Source organism: Anolis sagrei, chromosome Y (genome assembly GCF_037176765.1).
Source record: "Anolis sagrei isolate rAnoSag1 chromosome Y, rAnoSag1.mat, whole genome shotgun sequence".
Classification (NCBI taxonomy): Eukaryota; Metazoa; Chordata; class Lepidosauria; order Squamata; family Dactyloidae; genus Anolis; species Anolis sagrei.
This window is the reverse complement of record NC_090035.1, coordinates 59676347-59695934: the sequence shown is the minus strand read 5'-3', so window position 1 is coordinate 59695934 and position 19588 is coordinate 59676347. Positions and strand designations below refer to the sequence as shown.

The 19588-nt window shown below is 43.4% G+C and overlaps 1 protein-coding gene across 1 annotated transcript in view; it reads right to left on the bottom strand.

The window, feature by feature from the left end:
* LOC137095330 (zinc finger and BTB domain-containing protein 7A-like) overlaps window positions 1–19588 on the bottom strand; it is a 155925-nt gene that overhangs the window by 7906 nt on the left and 128431 nt on the right. Inside the window, exon 2 of the mRNA XM_067461840.1 lies at window positions 1605–2800. Coding sequence (XP_067317941.1) covers window positions 1605–2785 — 1181 coding nt within the window. The 5' untranslated portion in view covers window positions 2786–2800. The remainder of the gene's footprint in view (window positions 1–1604; window positions 2801–19588) is intronic.

The window sequence follows — 19588 nt, the reverse complement described above, 5'->3', positions numbered from 1 at the left end:
TGGGCACACAGAGGACTAGGCAACTTGGAAGGTGCTGAACAGACTGCGCTCTGGCACCACGAGATGCAGAGCCAACATTCAGAAATGGGGCTACAAAGTGGAATCCTTGATATGCGAGTGTGGAGAGGAGCAAACCACTGACCACCTGCTGCAATGCAACCTGAGCCCTGTCACATGCACAATGGAGGACCTTCTTGCAGTAACACCAGAAGCACTCCAAGTGGCCAGATATTGGTCAAAGGACATTTAATCAACTACCAAACTCACAAATTTTGTATTTTGTCTGTTTGTTTACTTTGTTCTGTTAGAAATGTAATATAATTTGACTGGTTGTCCTGACACAACAAATAAGCATGCTGACACTTGTCCGCTTATCTTCCCAAGAGATTTGCAGGATTTTCCGGAGGCAGCACTGATGGAATTGTTCTAAAAGTTGCATGTGACATACATATGTGTATATAATACACACTCACACACTCCATTGGCCTCATTTCCAACAGACCTCAGAAGATGCCACTCACCACAGTTTCAGGTGGGATTAACATAACTCAAAAACCACTGGATGACACCTAGGTGTCTTGGACACAAGACACCTATTAGGCCAATAAGTGACCATCACTCATAAAAACACTGGAAAACACAGTGGAAGAGACTTAAAAAGCCAAAAAATAAAATATGCATTACAACAAATGACCAAAACCACATATATACATATATACACAAATATATACACACATATGCACATATATACACATGCAAAACACATATACACAGACTGGACCACAGCAACAGGTGGCAGGAGATGGCTAGTATGTGATAAATGGCTACCTAAAAGTCCAAGCCCAATTTCACAGAAATCACACTAATAATAATAATAATAATAATAATAATAATAATAATGTGTTCGACTTGTGATTTTGTGATACGAAATCCAGCATAGAGATCTTGTTTGCTGTGACATACTGTGGTTTTGTGTCAATAATAATAACCATATTGTTACTATATGTAAAAGAACAAGCCAAGATCACATCAATCACATAAAATTGCTGCTGTTGTTGAACGCCATGATTTCGCACTGAAGTGGCATTTGGGGCTATGTGGTGGTGGTGGGAGTGTGGAGAGATGGGTGTGTTGTCTTGTAGTGTGTGCTGGGGAAGGCACTGCATTTCGTTGTACAATGTACAATGACAGTAAAACTATTCTATTCTATCTTATTCTATATATTTGTGTATATACTCAGTGTTGCTTGAGTATCACTGGGACCAAGGCCTGCCTACTTTCTCTCTTCTCCAGCTCTGAGAATAAAGGCCTTCCTTACAATGTATTTTTACCACCTGGCAGATGGTACAGGATGACAAAGGCAAGGACAAACAGACTCAGAGATAACTTTTATCCTAGAGCTGTGGAACTCTATGACCGCATCAATGTGGCACTGGGGGCCGTGCGGTGGTGGTGGGAGTGTGGAGGGATGTAACGCGTGCTGGAGAAGGAATTTAATTTAATTGTGCAATGTATGACGACAATAGACTTATTCTATTCTTAAGTGAGTGGGACCATGGCCATTGTGACCATGTCTCCTTCCCGCCCGCGTGTCAGCCCCTCACCTTGTGAACCGGACCTTGCAAATGTTACATTCGTAGGGCTTCTCACCGGTGTGGGTCCGGATGTGGCGGGGCAGCTTCCCAGCCCCTTGGATTACCTTCTCGCAGATGGGGCACTTCTGGAATGCTTTTGCCCGGATCTTCTTCTCCCCCTTCTGTGAACATGGGGAGTACTCCCTGCCCTCCTGGGAAGTGCTAAAGTATTTCAAGTAATAATCCATGACCCCGTCAACGTCCTCCTTGCACTCCTCCTTGCCACCTTGTTGCTGCTGCTGGCACTCCATAGAGTTCATCATCTGCTGGAGGAGGGTGCTGGCAGCCAGGCTGTCCACCTCATGAGCCAGGTTGGCATCCTGCTCCTTGAGGCCAAGTACCGGGGAGTCAGTAGCTTCCAGCGTATCTGGCGGGACGGGTGGTGGGGCTGCCTCATCCTGCCCATTTTGGGAGGGCAGGAACAGGGCCGGCTTCTCCTCCCGGTCCAACCACAGACCACGGTTGCAGTCGGACTCACTGGGCTTTGGTCTGTTGCTGAGAGTGGTGGCGGCCTGGGAGTAGAAGCCCATGCCATTGGAGTCCAGCTTGTTCTTTGCTGCCCCCGCCGCTGCCTCCTTGGGTCCCTGGAAGCCAGACTGCTGCATGTCGCGGAGGTCTTGGTTGGTCCAGGAGAAAGCACTCGCTGGTTGGCCATTGATGGGGTTGCTTTGGAAGAACTCCAGGTACTCTTTCGCTCTGAGGTGGTTACGTTGATCAATTTGATCTACTGTGTTCATCTGGTCATGGGTTTTGGCCAGAATCTTCCTCTCCAGGAGGTCAGTGCAGACCTCCCGGACAGCCTGGATCTCAAGAAGTGTGGCAGCATCCAAAATCTCGCCCACATTGGAAGTGCTGACGGTCAGCGTGGCAGTGTAGGCGAACTCCAGCAACGCAGACAGGGCCTTGGCTGTTACAAAGTCGATCTCGTACACGTTCTGCTGGTCAGCCACCAGGCCTGAGGTGAAGAGCTTCTTGAAGTACTCACTGCAAGCTGCCAGCACTGAGCGGTGGGTGGGGAACTCCTGCCCGTCCACCAGGATGACCACATCGCACAGCAGGCCATGGTTGCGCTGTTCATTCAAACTGCTCAGGATATCGCTGCTGTGATCTGGGAAGGGGATCCCGATGGGGCCGTCCACACTGCCCTCCATGCCGTAACCAGAGAGCTGGAGGAAGAGAAGAGAAATAGGGAACAGTCAGCTTGTGGTCAGCCCATACAATAAAGTATGGAGAAAGAGGAGGAGAGAAGAAGGCAAATGGTCAGCTATTGGTTGGCCCATACAATAAAACTGAGAAGGAGAAGATGAGGAGGAAGGAGAAGGAGGAGAGAAGAAGGCAAATGGTCAGCTAATGATCAGCCTGTACAATAAGACTAAAGAGGAGGAGAGAAGGAAGAAAGAAAAAGGAAATGATTAATAAGGCTAAGGAAGAGGAGAGTAGGAAGAGAAAAGAAGGAAAAGAGGAGAAAGGAAAGGGGAAAGGGCAGAAGGAAGAGAAGAAGGAAGAACAGGAGAAGGGGAAGGAGGATAAGGATAAGAGGAGGAAGAGGAAAAGGAGGAGGAAGGAACAGAAAGTAGTAGAAGTAGATACCCTAAACACATATACCCTCCAAGTTCTCAGACCTCTGCTGGAGGGGAGTCTGGGACTCATAGTCCCAAAAGTACCGTATATTTCGGGGTAATAGGCGACTGGGCGCATTAGACAACCCCTCAACTTTTCAATTAAAAATTTCAATTTTTGGATATACTCGCCATACTAGACGACCCCTCTTTGCCAGCCCCTTCAGGCCCCAAAGCCTCCTTTCCTGGGCTTTGAGGCAGCTTCTCGGCGCCATAGAGCCTCCCCTCCGCCAGCAGCCAGGCTTCGCCACAACCAGCTAGCCACGTGCTCATCACTTCCTGCTTTGGGTCAAAATAAAAATAAAGTTTTCCTGAGTTGCAGTTGCAACTATGCGCCTTTAGGTGTCAGCAAAGAATTTTCTCTATTTTCTTTGCTGCTTTACAGAATCCATAAAGCCTCAAAGCCTGGGCAAACTTATGGAGGAGTGGGGGAGTGGATAGAGAACGCTAGAACTCCCTCCTCCTTTTCCCCCCTCCCCTTTTTTTTGAGAAGGGACAGGATACTGGCATAAATTATGCTGGGGGTGTTGAGTGATGTTGAGCCTGGCAGGGCTTCAGAGAGAAATGAGGGATAGAGTGCACGTATGTGTGTTCCTGTGTTTTTTTCCTCTCTTCCCTCGCACTCGCTGTCTCTGCTGCATTGATGGCTATCCCCCCCTGCCTGCTTCTCTGCAAAGTCACTCTCTATCTCTCTTGAGGAGAGAGAACCTGTGTGTGTGTGTGTGTGTGTGTGTGTGTGTGTCCTGTGCTTCTTAACCAGCCCTAGAGGCTTGCTCTCTTCCCTTGCACTCAGTGGCTCTGCTGGATTGATAGCTATCCCCCCTGCCTGCTTCTCTGCAAAGTCACTCTTTGGAGAGAAGCAGGGTTCCCTCTCCTCAGGAGGGATAGAGAGTGAGAGAGCGACGTCAGCATCGCACCTGACATTGGGAGGACAGGCAGGGGGGATAGCCATCAATCCAGCAGAGGCAGAGAGCGAGGGGGAAGAGAGAAAGCCACTTGGGCTGGTTAAGAAGCACAGGAACACACATGCGCGCGCACAGGTTCTCTCTCCTTAGGAGAGATAGAGACTTTGGAGAGAAGCAGGCAGAGGGAGATAGCCATCAATCCAGCAGAGGCAGAAAGCGCGAGGGAGGAGAGCAAGCCGCTCGGGCTGGTTGGTTGGTTAATGGCTTTCGTATATGTGTGTGCTGTTTCATATGTATATGTGTACGTGTGCGTGTTGCTCGGCTCCTGTAAACGAGCTCCAGAACTATCAGATTAAACTTGAATCGAGGGGAGAAGATTATTATTAAAACAAGGGAGCCCCTCAGTTAAGCTGAAGTCTGGCAGTGGGAGACAAGCAGCGTTGGAGGAGCCCAGCAGCAGCTGCTGCTGCTTTGGGCGCCCTGATCCAGCGCAGGGCAGCTGCTCACCTCCCTCGCCTTGACCCAAAACAGGAAGTGATTTTTTATATCCAGTATACGACCCCCAAGTTCAGCAATGATTTTCGAGGGTTAAAAAGTCGTCTAGTACCCCAGAATTTACGGTAACTTCCCCAAAGGGGCCCACATCGGGTAAGCCAGGCCGCATCCTCCCTTCCCTTCCGAAGCAGACTTCCTTCCCTCTGAGGCCGATTAGAGAAGAAGACAGGGGCTGGTCTAAGAAGATCTCTGTGTTTGAAAGAGAGACAGAAACACCAATCCACATACATCCAAAAAGTGAACACTTGACACTCATAAACATGGCTCGAGGGGACGCAAAGAAGGGATTTCCAGGGGGAGGCAGAACACACCCAAAAACACAGCCATCGGTCATGGGATGTGGACTTTCTTCACAAGGGCCTGGGGATGGAGATCTCACATGGCACCCACACAAGAGACCCCTTGTGCAACCAAAGGGTACTGACATCCAAGCACCCACTTCCCTTCAGCCAAGTGGTGTTTTGAAAGCCCCTGTTGAAAGCCATTTCCTTCCCACCCCCGAAAAAGACAGCTAAAAGAGAAAGAACAATGAGGAAAATGGCAGAATCCTCAAGGGGAAATGGAGCTACAATTCAGGCAAAACTACCAACACCGAGTCAAATTTTTGGCTACTTTTTAAATTTCATGTTCAGCATAAGGTGTTTTGCTTTCAGGATTTTGCAAGTGGAAGGGTGATGGTGCATGAGGCTCAAGTCCATGCATTACAACTTTTTCCTTTGGGTTTCCCTCTCTCCTCTTTGACGAGCCGTCACTGCACTTGCATGTGCAAGGTGCCACAAACCTGTTTTCCTAATGTGCAAAAGGAAAAAAAGAATACATTTGTAATTGTCTAAGGAGAAGAACGCACAGTCTTTGAGAAGCTGCTATAGAAACCATTTTGGAAAATACAATTAGAGAAGGATCTGTGTCTCGTGCCTCCTTCTCTATGCCACGAAAAGGCCCTCTCTCATGAGGGGTTGGATTGTTACTTCCTATCTGGGAATAGTAGGGTTGGACTGTTATTATTCTATGAAAATTTACAACAATAGTATTACTCCTTCTGATAATAATATTATGTAACATGATGGTTTCGTTCCTGGGTTATCAATGTCATTTCTGAATTGGTTCTATCATAAAAACATGGGGAAAGTGTATTAATATACATTTATATATTTATATTCATGTATATATAGCAATAATAGTAGTAAATAATAATAATAATAATAATAATAATAATAATAATAATAATAATGTGTAAAAGAATGTTGTTGTTCATTTGTTCAGTCATCTCCGACTCTTCGTGACCTCATGGACCAGCCCATGCCAGAGCTCCCTGTCGGCCGTCACCACTCCCAGCTCCTTCAAGGTCAGTCCAGTCACTTCAAGGATGCCATTCATCCATCTTGCCCTTGGTCGGCCCCTCTTCCTTTTACCTTCCACTTTTCCCAGCATCATTGTCTTCTCTAGGCTTTGCTGTCTCCTCATGATGTGGCCAAAGTACTTCAACTTTGTCTCTATTATCCTTCCCTCCAATGAGCAGCCGGGCTTTATTTCCTGGAGGATGGACTGGTTGGATCTTCTCGCAGTCCAAGGCACTCTCAGAACTTTCCTCCAACACCACAGTTCAAAAGCATATATCTTCCTTCGCTCGGCCTTCCCTAAGGTCCAGCTCTCACATCCGTAGGTTACTACAGGGAATACCATGGCTTTGACTAGGCGGATCTTTGTTGCCAGTGTGATGTCTCTACTCTTTACGATTTTATTGAGACTGGACATTGCTCTCCTCCCAAGAAGTAAGCGTCTTCTGATTTCCTGGCCACAGTCTGCATCTGCCGCAATTTTTGTACCTAGAAATACAAAGTCTGTCACGGCCTCCACATTTTCTCCATCTATTTTCCAGTTGTCAATCATTCTTGTTGCCATAATCTTGGTTTTTTTGATGTTTAGCTGCAACCCAGCTTTTGCGCTTTCTTCTTTCACCTTGATTAGAAGGCTCCTCAGCTCCTCCTTGCTTTCGGCCATCAGAGTGGTGTCATCTGCATATCTGAGGTTGTTAATGTTTCTTCCAGCAATTTTCACCCCAGCTTTGCATTCCTCAAGCCCCGCATATCGCATGATGTGTTCTGCATACAAGTTAAAAAGATTGGGTGAGAGTATGCAGCCTTGCCGTACGCCTTTCCCAATTTTGAACCAGTCTGTTGTTCCGCGGTCAGTTCTTACTGTTGCTACTTGGCCCTTGTACAGATTGTAAAAGAATAGTACAATATGTGTTATGGTCTTGATCTAATGTAAATTGTTGTCTTTTCTATGTTCTGTACACCGCCACGAGTCGCCCCCGGGCTGAGAGTGGCGGTTAACAAGTGCAAATAATAAATAAATAAATAAATAATAATATAATAATGATAATATAAAAGAATAAAAAATATATAAATAACAAGAACAACAATAGAAACATTGTGGAATTCTCAAGCCAGGGATACATCATAAAAATAGCAATAATAAATATAATTATAACAAATCAACGGAGCGCTCTAAGAGCAAAGACACACACACACATATGTAAATGTAATGTTTGTTTGTGGGATTAACATAACTCAAAAACCACTGGATGTATTGCTGCCAAATTTGGCTACAAGACACCTACTAACTTAAGGAGTGTCCATCGCTCAAAAAAAACCCACAAAAAGCAAAAAAAGGACTTTAAAACCTCAAAAATAAAGCATGCATTCCCCCCCCCCCCCCCCGCATGAAGGAAAACCAACGCACCAACCATCCGTAGCGAGATGTCCATCCCTGCTGGTGCCAAGTGATGCCTAAGCATGGAGTCAGGCTGTGGCTTGGACACACACTGAAGAAGGGATGCAGTTTGGTCTCAATTTTAACACCAGAGGACCGGCCAAGACAGCCGCCAGGAGGAGAGCAGCAATGGGACACTGAGCAGCCATGGCCAGCCCGAAACTCTCAATGCAAGGGGCAAAGGGAAAACGGAGGCAAAGGTAGGCAGGGATGGAGGGAGGGAAGGAAGGAGGGAGGCTCAGCTTCTCACACACTAGACTTCTACTCCCAGAGGCCTCTGCTACCTTGGACAATGAGAAAGGAATCTGGGAATTGAAGTCCAAAACACTCAGTGTTTCCTGTTCTGTCCCTTCTGTTTGTCCTCCAAGGATGGATAGCAGATGGCCAAATGATCAATAGCAACCACCTGCCTGAGGCGCCCACTATTGATGAACTCTGGCCTTGGCGGGCACTGTCTGCCAGCTACCAAGGGAGTTCAAGGTGATGGTGGCAATGGTGTCGGCGGTGGGAGAAGTGGGCACAGAGCACAAGGGAAGGGTAACGAGGAAGATGCTCCGGGTGCTTAGGCTACAGGCAGAAAGCAAAGACCTTCCTAACATGGAAGAAAAAAAGAAAGATGGGAAGGAAGGACAGAAGAAGGCAGGAAAGAAATGAAGGAAGGAATGAAGGAGGACAGGAGGAAAGAATGGGAGAGGAAAAGGAGGGAAGGAAGGAAGGAAGGAGAGAAGGAAGCAAAGAAAGAAAGAGATATCAAAAGAAGAAAGGAGGAAGAAAAGAATAAAAGGGGGAGGGCAGGAAAGAGGTAAAGAAGGAAAGAAGGGGGAAAGGAAATAAAAAGTGAAAGTGAAGGAAACAGGGAGGGAAGGAAGGAGAGAAGGGAAGGAGAAAGGGGGAGGGAAGGAAGAAAAGAGAGAAGGAAGGATGGAACCAAAGATAACAGTAAGACAATAACAAAAGAGATAGAGAAGGAAGAAAGGAGAAAATGAAGAAGGGAAAGAAAAAGGGGGCAAGGAATAGATAGATACCTCTTCAAAAATTCTTACTTTAAATCACAGCAATGCGTGGCAGGGCACGGCTAGTAACATATAAAACAGCTCTGTATTTTAGCATAATTGTGATGTCTTTGTCTAGCTTTTCCCTCCTCTGTTTCATTTCCTTGTTTTGTTCTCCCTTTGGTGTGGACTTATTTGTGCTTACCTTTAGGGGTGGAGCTTAATCCCCTCACCCCCAAAGGCTTGGCTCGGTTGGTTTAGCCCTTTTGCCTCAGAATTTGTCTAAAAGGCTTTTCCCTCCTCTTTATTCTGTGTCAGAGTTTTAGAGAAGGCCAGAAATTGTCTGGGTTTGGCCTGGCAATCTAAACAGGCATTCTATAACATATATATACCATATATTCACTATAGCTTGTATATACCACATAGCCAATATAGCCTGTACCTTTACCATATAGTTCTGTACTTTATGTTTTTAGTTCTGTATTATATCAATAGCCAAGCACCTTACTGTATCCAATATAGCCAAGTATTTACCAATAATTTAGTCCAATATTTTACTTTTAATAACGGAGTACTTTACCAAGTGACTTACCACAATTATAGTCAAGTACTTTACCTCATATTTTACGAATATAGTCAAGTGTTTATTACCAGTGTAACTAAGTTCAATTAACAAACTTTATCTTTGTAATATTTTATTTGATTCATTTTTCAGGAACCCTGACTGAAGTTAACTTTGCCTTTTTGTTTCCAGTAAAATTATTTGGTTAACTTTAAACCTGTCTCAAAAGTTTTTATTTTAAAGAACTGAAGTACAGGGTATACTGATAGTCACCGGGTATAGCCAGACATATAGTTTTCCTTTTACCCCGGTGTGCCATCACAGTGCTATAGACCTGTTCGGGCTTACCGAACAACCGCAATTCCTGAGAATTTTAACCTATGTTTGGAAGCAATGATGAGTTGGCTGTGAGCGAGCAGACTAAAAGTTAATCCTGCAAAAACTGAGATACTCTGGCCCAGCCAGCCGCCAGAATTAATCCAGTCTCTGCCTGATTTTGATGCAGAAGTTCTGGTTCTGTCTGCCACTGTTAAAAGCCTTGGGGTTGTCCTGGATTCAATACTGACAATGGAGGCTCAGATCACTGCCACAAGTAAGCAGGCTTTTTTTTCATCTTCGCCAGGCAAGGAAATTGGCATCCTACCTTTCGGTAGAAGCATATGCAATGGTAATCCACACAACAGTCACCACTAGGTTGGACTATTGCAACGCCTTATATGCCGGCCTTCCAAAGTCAACAACCCAGAAAATTCAGATGGTTCAAAATGCGGCAGCTAGGTTGCTAACGGGATCATCTATAAGATCCCATATTACACCGATTCTGCAACAACTGCATCGGCTACCAATAGAACATCGGATCTCTTACAAGATACTGATCCTGACATTTAGAGCTCAAAATGGCCAAGGACCTTTATATCGTAGGGACTGCCCCATTCCTTTTCTCCATCAGTGGTCACCTCGATCCACCCAGGAAAATCTCCTATACATACCGGGCCCTAAGAAGGTACACCTGGAAGCTAGAAGGCATAGAGCTTTTTCAACCTATGCTCCAATTCTGTGGAACTCAATGCCTCCATATGTTAGAGCAATGTCGGAGTTTTGTAAAAGCGCTCAATATTTGGCTGTTTAGTTGTGCATTTAAGTAATCAGATCTAATTTGCCAAATAGTCACTGCTGAATGTTCTTATGTGAATGTTTTATATTGTGAAATGCTATTTTAAATTGTAAGTTGCTCGGAGCACCTTGGTGGAGAGCAACTAATTAAGAAATAAAGTGAAGAAGTGAAGTGAATGGATTGCTAATAGAAAGATAAAGAGAAAGCCTGCTCCCTGTGAGAGGTGTGGGAAAGAGAAAGGCACAGCTTCTGTAGTGCTGTGTTCCAGTTCGACTTTTCCGATTAGATTGCTTATTGAGAGAAAAAGATAGGGCCCGCTTCCTGAAGTGTGTGTGGGAGAGAAAGTGGCAACTTTCAAAGTAAAAAAAGACTTGTCTGCCGGCCCTTTAAAGACATTAGAAGCTTGCTCTCTGTGAGGGGTGTGAGAGGGTGAAAGAGCGAGGCTTTTTTGCTGAAAGAGGTGATTTGGCGCCAAAAAGGGGTTTTTATAGTTTCAGCATCCATTTTTTCATCTTTTTAAGCATCCTTTATAGAAGCATCGAAGTTGCGGTGGCCATATTGTCTCCTCAAAAAAGCAGCAGCCATACCGTCTTAATCAAAGTTGTGGCAGCCATATTGTCTCCTCAAAAGAAGCAGTGGCCATTTTTGCCTTCACCAATCTATATAAATTTCAATCAGTTTAGTGCTAATAGTTTAAAAAGAGCGGGGATAAGGTGTGTTTTGTGTCTGTTTTTACATTTATCTGAGGAAAAGGAGCTAGAAGACTCTTCAACCAATTCCAGTTCATTGTTGTCGCACTGATATAGCATAGGTGGTTGCAGTAGGCTGTGTGTTCATTCTGCCACACACACAGTCCTCTTCACTCACATAGAGTTTGTTGTCTCGGCAACCTGTGAGCAACTAGAATGGATAGACTTTCTGAAGGAAGTGCAGACAGACATTCACACAACACCCGTTCGCATAAAGATAGGCACCCCACAGAAAAGGTCCTACAGCTGTTGCTGGAAAAGGAAAGTCATTTGATTGTAATGGCTGAAGATGCTTGGAAACACCTGCAATATGGCATGCACACATTGTCATACTCCAGGGACCCTGAAGAAATAGCAGTGCATAAAGAAGAGCTCCAGGATAGTTTTTTACACTGGAAAACCCCTATAGAAAGACAACAGCAAGTCCTTAGAAACATCAATAATGATGATGCCCAAGCAAGGCTGCAAGCTTTATCACTTGACTCTCAAAGTAAAGAAAGACACTTTAATGCCGTGCTTGAAGCCACACAGTCGCGGTTTCAGGAATTTTACCTGAGTGAGGCTTACTCTTCATTCCCTCCTTGAAGTCCCAAATCCAGCAAGGATTTCTAACCTCAGTCAGCATCCTCAAAATGCCAAAAGTTTTGTCACGCACCAGTAGCATGTGTCATCTTCCATTCAAATTGTGACAGCGATAATTCTTCATCCTACCACAGTAGGACTTCTTCCATGGCAGTCCAGCAATTTAAAGAAGTTGAGAGGATGAAGCTCAAGGCACAAATTCTCCAGGTGGAGGCCAAATCAGCTATGGCAGCCAAGGAGCTTGACTTCTCCCAACTGGAAGCTGAGCAAGCCAAACGCCAAGTTGAAATACAAGCTCAACAAGCCCAAATGGAAGCTGAGATGAAAGCTCATCATCCAGGTAATGGCTCTGCAAAGTGAAAGAAATATAGCTCAAAGGCCAAAGAATCAGCTAAGCTCACTGTCAAGGCAAATTTTTTTTGCTAAAACTCTTCATGACAAGTTAATTTCAAAAAACATCAGGTTGCTGCCCCAAGAAAACATCGAATCAAAGATGTCACTTCTTCTCCTTGCTGACAAAGATGTCACCTGCAAAGAGCTGAGCCCTATCCACACCAATGCAATAAGTCCTGCTTAACACTGAAGATGAAAGATCTGCACCTCAGTTCAATTATCTGCCATCAGCAGCATCAGTCTTCCACAAAGATGAGAATCTTTTCAAAGCATAGGAGTCCACAGTGGGGAGCCAGTCTTTTATGCTCTCCACCTGTCCTCCTGCACCTGCAACATGGTCCCTTCCTGACCCCAAACCTGAGAATGAATTTAAGATGGAGCCTTTGGACAATGTACCTTCTGTCCAGAACCCCTTCCCCAATCAAACCATAGCTTCAGGTTATTCTCCTATGGGTTGGGACGAAGCACCAGTCTTTTCTATACCAAATCAGATATTTTCCATGCCATCTGAGGCCTGGAACCCCTCCATCTTCAAAAGCCCCAAGAGAGATTTAAAAGAGATGGGGAAGTTCAGAAGTTTTCTGACCTGCCAGAGGACTTCCTCTTTTGGAAGGTGACCTTCAAAAGGGCTATAAGAGATTTAAAGTTATCGGCTGATAAAAGAGCCTACTCTGCTAATTACTTGGCTGGGCCCTACTTCTTTGCCGCAAGTACAAAGAGTCTATGCTGCTCATGTGTCGGACCCTGAAAGGGCCCTAGAGACAGCCTGGTCACACCTGCAGGACAAATACGGAGCCTCCACTGAAATTGAGGCTTCTCTGATAGACTTTATAAATTTCCAATTCTCAAACTCAAAGACTGTAAGCAACTATGGGACTTGAGTAACCTGCTAATAGAGTTAGAATCCGCATTGGCTAACCCACAGTTCCCTGGATTGGCATGCCTAAACCATGACAAATTCTTCCAAAGCTCTCCTTCTAGTTCCAAGAAGCGTGAGGGAAAGAAGTCTTCACTTATAAAGAGCAGAAGATGCAAATATATCCACCTTTTACCCACCTTGTAACATTTGTAACCAGAGCTGCAAAGGAGAGAAAGGATCCTCAAACAGGATTTCCCACTCTTTATCTAGGTTTTTGGCAGGAAATGTCATCTAAAGCTCAGAAGAAATTGCCAGGTGATGCTAAAAAGATTGCCTTTGCTGTTAAGTCCACAGAAGTTATTCGACAAAAGCCTGAGTATGGACTAGAGACTAAAGAAATTATTTGCCCTTTTCACAAAAGGCCCCATAGCCTCGTAAGATGCCTAACAAAAAGCGAGTTGCGATAGTGGAAAAAGCGAAGGTTTGCTTTAGGTGTTGCGGTTCCCAAAGACATATTGCAAGGGACTGCAAATCTACAGTAAAATATACGAAGTGCGATAGCACAAAACACTGCACTGCCATGCACAATTTCAAAGCCAAGGGTAAAGCAATCAACTCTGAAAAGAGGGAATCAGGCTCAGCAACCAAACCTGTTCCTAATCTTCACAAAGGAGAAAAGAAGCATGTCGTAGCCTGCACCAAGTTATGTCAGAACTCCGACCAGCCACAAACTTGCCACTCTATTTGTTTGGCTGAGGTTTTCTCACAAGGAAAGCCTCAACTTAAGAAGAGACTTTATGTTGCCCTTGACTCCCGAAGTGATGTGTCCTTGTTTCTTTTATATGTTCAACATCTAAGCAGAAACTTTAGAAAATGTAATGTTCATCTGCACTGGCCAACAGAAGCTGCAGGAAAGAGTAACATCAGATTTTGCCATCTCCCCGTGCGGCAGCAAGACCAGTTTTAAGTTGCCTGCATTGAAACTGCTTGAGTATACCACCATTCTAAGGAACAAGAGTCAAATAGTTACCAGATCAGTAGTTAAGAATCATCCTTATCTAAAGAAACTTGAAAATCAGATCCCTGACTTAGACCTAGAGGAAGACATAACTCCCCTTTTAGGATCAGACTGCCCTGAATTATTTCAAATCCTAGAACAAATAAAAGGCCCTCCAGGAGCAGCTATCGCTCAGAAGCTTCCGTTAGGGTGGATCGTCATAGGGCCAGTCTGTATTGACAACATGTGCCCTCCAATCTAGTCGGCAACAGTAAATTTTCCAGTTCACGCCCTACACAGATGCAAAGCTGTATATCACATCAGTGTTTCCTGTTAAAGTTCTGTCACTGACAACTCTTCAGTTTTTGAATCTACTTGTAGGGATGATGACTTAAAGTTTCTCCAGAGATAATTAAAGGTTTCTGGATATTTTAAACAAACAAACAGTGCAGTCAGAAGAGGAAATTGTGTAGTTCTCTTTCCTTTAAAGATGTTAGGCCCATTTTACCTAACAACAGAGTGGTGGCCGAGAAAAGAATTTTGGCTCTCAAGAAAAGAATGTCTCACAATCCCCATCTAAAGGGCCAAATCATCAAATTCATGGAAGACCTGTTTGTTTGTAATTACGCTGAGCCAGCTCCTTAGTGTAATGAAGACATTGAGCAATGGTTTCTACCATTTCACAAAGTTGCTCATCCCCAAAAGCCTGACAAAGTGAGAATAGTCTTTGACTTCAGTGCGAAGATGCAAGATGTTTCTTTAAATGATTTTCTTTTAAAAGGTCCTGATCTCCTCAATAGCCTTTTGAGTGTCATTCTCAGATTTAGAGGACGCAAAGTTGCAGTCATTGCGGACATTCAAAAATGTTTTATGCCTTTTTTTTTATTAAACCTGGCCATCGCCGTTATTTAAAGTTTCTTTGGTTTCAAGACGCTGAGTCGTTGAGTCTAGTAACAAGATTTTGCATGAGGGTACACATATTTGGCAACACTCCCTCTCCAGCAGTGGCTAATTACTGATTAAAGAAGATAGTGTGGCAGTCATTAGCAAAAATAATAATTAGGAAATGGAATTAATGAAGAAGTCTTACCTTAAAAACTAGCCGTCCGTTCTTGAGGCTTTCGGGGGAAGAATACTGAAGGGAAAACTAACAGGTGGGAACACTAGAATACGCCAGATCTTCAGTCAATATTGGAGAAAAGCCAAGGTTATGTGCTATGTACTAAAAGGGAAGGTCACAGAGAATTGGCACTACAGGTAAATCGATAATTATTGATCCAAAACTAGGACATTTGAAGATATGGTACAATAGCGCCACCTATCCTCCATCTGATGTAAATAGCAGGTAATTTAGCCCAATGGCATTCTAAATAAGGATATAGGAAAATAATGTATTGTGAAGGATTAATAAGGGAAATGCTTGCTTTAAATAAGTTAGAAATACATATATGAAGATATATAGTCGTATATGTGTAAAGAGATATATATGAAGTTATGATTCATTCTGAAGATTCACCTTTACGTAATTCATTTGGGGAAGTGGCTGGTCAGCTAATCACGAGGGAAACAGTGGAAATTATAGTATTTTGCCAACAAATGTTCTTGGCAGCGGTTTCTCGAGGACAAACTGATAATGATTAGATTGTTAAATGTCAAGATCCTATGCGCATGTGCAAACTAGGAAATTCTGCCTATAAATACTGGTTGCTTTGGGGTATTGCTTTGTGCCACATCAGCCACTTTTGGAAGCTGGAGCACCCTTACCCTGGGTAAGCATTAAATTCTGTGAACTTGCAAAAGCTGTCTCTGTCTCATCCTTCTTCACTGATCTCCTGGATTCTGGAAAATGGGCATTTGCCCGTTATAAATGGCGCCCGAACAGGGACCACTGGGAGAGCAGGGAAGAAGGAAGAGATGAGCCTTTTGGGGGGCTAATGACTCATTCAGGGGTGGGAGACAAGGCATAGATCAGGGGAGACGAAAAAGGGTACCCACAAGAAAAAAATCGTCTCCACTGGCCTGTTCCTTCCTCGGCCCCTTTGACTGAAGTGCATTGAGAAGTAAACAGCTGTGCAGTTCCAGAAAAAGGGAGAAGCTAGCTTTTTAAGGTATAGGAAGGCATTTGGGGATATGCCAAAGGAAACATTTTGGGGGAACATTTTTTTCAAAAGAGGTACTGCAGACCTCAAGAAAAATCCCCCTGAGTGATGCTTTCACAGAAATCTCACTCTCAGGTTGGAAAGGTTGGAAAAGTGCACTTTTAAAAAGGGAAAAAGTGTTCAGGTTAAAAATTATGTTGACCATATGTGTTGTGTGTTATGGAATCTGTCTGTGTCTATATGCATCATCCCTTCTCGCTATGTTGCAACCCTATGTTTGTTTCTGTTTTTGCCTTGTTTCTTTGTCAAATGTCAGTATGTTCATAATGAAAAGAGACTAATGGTTATAGGCTTCCGGGAAAAAGCCAAAAAGAGAAAGAAAAGGAAAAGGAAAAGGAAAAACTGAGAAGAAAAAAAGAGGAAAAGAGAAAAAGAAAAACATGTGAAATATGGCGCCTGTCTTTTGGAAAAAAGGGAAAATGTCTGTTTACATTTCCTGAAAACTTGAATGTGTGTGTATGGCTAGCAAAAAGAATGCGTGTAGCTGTTTGCGTTGTGAGAAAAATAATCTTTACAGGTTTCAAACAAAAGGAAAGAGATAATTCAGGAAAAACTTGGAACAATATGATGATGGGGAAATGCCAAGTATGTGGGTAAGAGAAACCAAGAAGAAGAAAGTTAAGGTATGTTGAGATATAGAAAAGCAGGGGTAAGTCAGAATAGAGAATATGGTTAATCACGGGAGAAAAACCAGAGTGTGTGATTACCATGTGGAAAAGAAATGAAAAGAGAGAGAATGAGAATGTAGAAGAAAGTCATACAGAAGTAAAGAGTGAATAAAGATAATGAAGGAAGAAAATCGTTGAAATGTGTGAGATTGGGAAGTGTGAGTAGTGAATGTTCAGATTCCCTTTTGAGGAGGGAATTGCAGTAAAGAATAAGTGAATGTATGTATGAAATTAGTTTTGGGATGAATTAGATTGTTGTGTGAGGTTGATTGTGTGTAAATACTTGGTGGGGTTAAAAAGGGAAATTATTATGTGTTGAGAGTATTCAAGAATGGCCACTTGAATGCCCTCATTGGGAAAGGGAAAAATTGGAAACTTTTTGAAGAAAAAAAATGGATATTAGTTTTGAACTGTCTCAGAGAGAGAAAAAGTAGTGACAATTTGAGATACATTTAAATATAAAAGATTTTGTGGGGAGAGCTGTGAAAAATTGAATGTTATGGGGTTACTTTGTCAATATATTGAGATGTTTTTTTAAAGGTTCAAAAATGTTAGTAATTGAATTGGTAGGGGAATGAAGATAAGCTATTGCAATATGATGTGGAAGTGAAGGAAAATTAAGCATTAAGGAAAGGAGTACAGATTTTGGAAATGTTAATTAATTTGGCCTGTTACAGTATCCCCCTGTCTTACCAGAGGATTTGAAGAGATTGAAAGATCCTGTGGAGTGTGACATCTGAAACAGGAGTGGAAAGGGTCTGCTACTTGATGAATTCCCACTGTTACAAAGGAGTGCCAAATTGTGGATGAACTAAGCCTGCTTCAAAAGAAGATTATACAGCAGAGGACCCTGACTTACAGCAAATAACTTAAGAGTTGGATGACTGAATAAAGAACTAATTAAACCATACATAAATAAAATAAAAAAAGACATATTTCAAAAGACTTAAACCAAAAGAGAATAAAATTGCCCTGAATAGGAGAGAGATCTAGCTTTTGGAAGCTGCAAGCAAGAAAGAAGAAAGAAGAAAGAAGAAAGAAGATTGAATGGACTTTTGGGGTGAAGGTGTAATTGTGGGACTTCTTATTGCATTAGGACTGGTTTGGGTGGGTTACAATTATAAACATGTCTTTTGGGGGAAAGCCTATACATTTCGGCATGTGGTATACATATTACCTGATTATGTTGAGTATGCTTGTCCCGAAGATAGTGCAGGGAGGATGGGAGCAGAATATATACCACCAGATGATTCGGGATATAGCGAATGAGACAGAAGTTACTGAATGTTGGATTTGTAGTCATGGGCCTACTTCCCAGCGTGAGGGATGGCCACTAATGGTAGGAACATTATTAAGTCAAAAAGGATGGAGCACTTTAAGGCCTCAAAATTATGAGATGACTGAAACTTTACTTGATCCAGGACAAGCTATAGTGACACATGAAGGGACTTCACCAGAGGCCCCAGCATGCATTACTTGGGAAAAAGATGAGAGGTGGACACAAGATCAGGGAAACCCTCTCCACACACACCAAATAGACCTTGGTCATTATCCTAATTGTAATCTCCTTCTCCATGTATTCAAAACAGAGGCTTCTGAAGACATTAGCCTCTTAGCCCGTCTAGAACACTCAAGAAGGATAAAAAGGTCTGATGGAGTTATTTCACCGGAATTAGGTACTCACATTAAACAGGCCCAGGCAAAAGTGGCCAGCCGGAGTCGTGACCCACCAAAGGCTCCTATCAAGGAGTTGCCTCGGGGCCAGGGGGAACCACCCAATGAAAGACCACAGCAGAGTCGAGGAGAGTCAAATCCTGCAAAAGTGGTAAAGGAGGTGGAAGCCCATCAGGAAGTGCCTAAATCATTGGTAGCCAAAGGGGGGCTATCTCCGGGATTGTATTGGATCTGTGGCCAGTGGGCAGGAAAGATTTTGCCGCCTTTTTGGGAGGGTATGTGCACCATAGGTACCCTTATGCTAGCGGATGTGACAATATACACAGAACAACAATCCCAAATGATTTGGAGAAGGGAGCGTGGAGAACAGCGTTTAAAGAGAGCTTATGATGAAACATTTGGATATGACCCAGACCAAACTTATTTAAATGAAGGAGAAAGGCTGGGAGCCATCTTGTTCCCTGCTGTGGGCGTAGCTCTAAATATAAGACAGATTCGGAGACTCTCAGCTCAAGTGGAGAAGCTGGCAAACCAAACTGTGGCTGGAATAAGAGCTCTGCAGGCAGAAGTTGATTCCTTGGCAGGGGTCCTGATGCAACACAAGCTTGCTTTGGACTACCTATTGTCTGTAGAAGGAGGACTATGTTCTTTTCTAAATACCACGTGTTGCCACTATATCAACAAATCAGGAGAGGTCGAATCTGATATAAGTAAGATACAGGAAGTGGTATCTACCATCAGAACTGGATACGCCCCAAAGGGAGAGAGCGTTTTTGGATGGTTAACTTCTTGGTTGCCGAATTTACAATGGTTAAAAGACCTTATCGTCATAGGATTTGTTATTTTGATAATTGGTATTCTAATCATGTTCCTACTACCTTGTGTGATTACTTGCTTAAGAAATATGATTGAAGGAATTGTCACTGCTGCAAATGTCCGACATGGAAACCAATTGAAAAAAATTATGACTATGGAGATAAGAGATGCAGCAGTTATCCAGGGAAGACAAGATGATATAACCACACTTAGGTGTGACTCCGAAAAGTGAAAGTTTTCTTCGTCACAAGATTTTGTGGGGTATGTGGCAGTCATTAGCAAAAATAATAATTAGGAAATGGAATTAATGAAGAAGTCTTACCTTAAAAACTAGCCGTCCGTTCTTGAGGCTTTCGGGGGAAGAATACTGAAGGGAAAACTAACAGGTGGGAACACTAGAATACGCCAGATCTTCAGTCAATATTGGAGAAAAGCCAAGGTTATGTGCTATGTACTAAAAGGGAAGGTCACAGAGAATTGGCACTACAGGTAAATCGATAATTATTGATCCAAAACTAGGACATTTGAAGATATG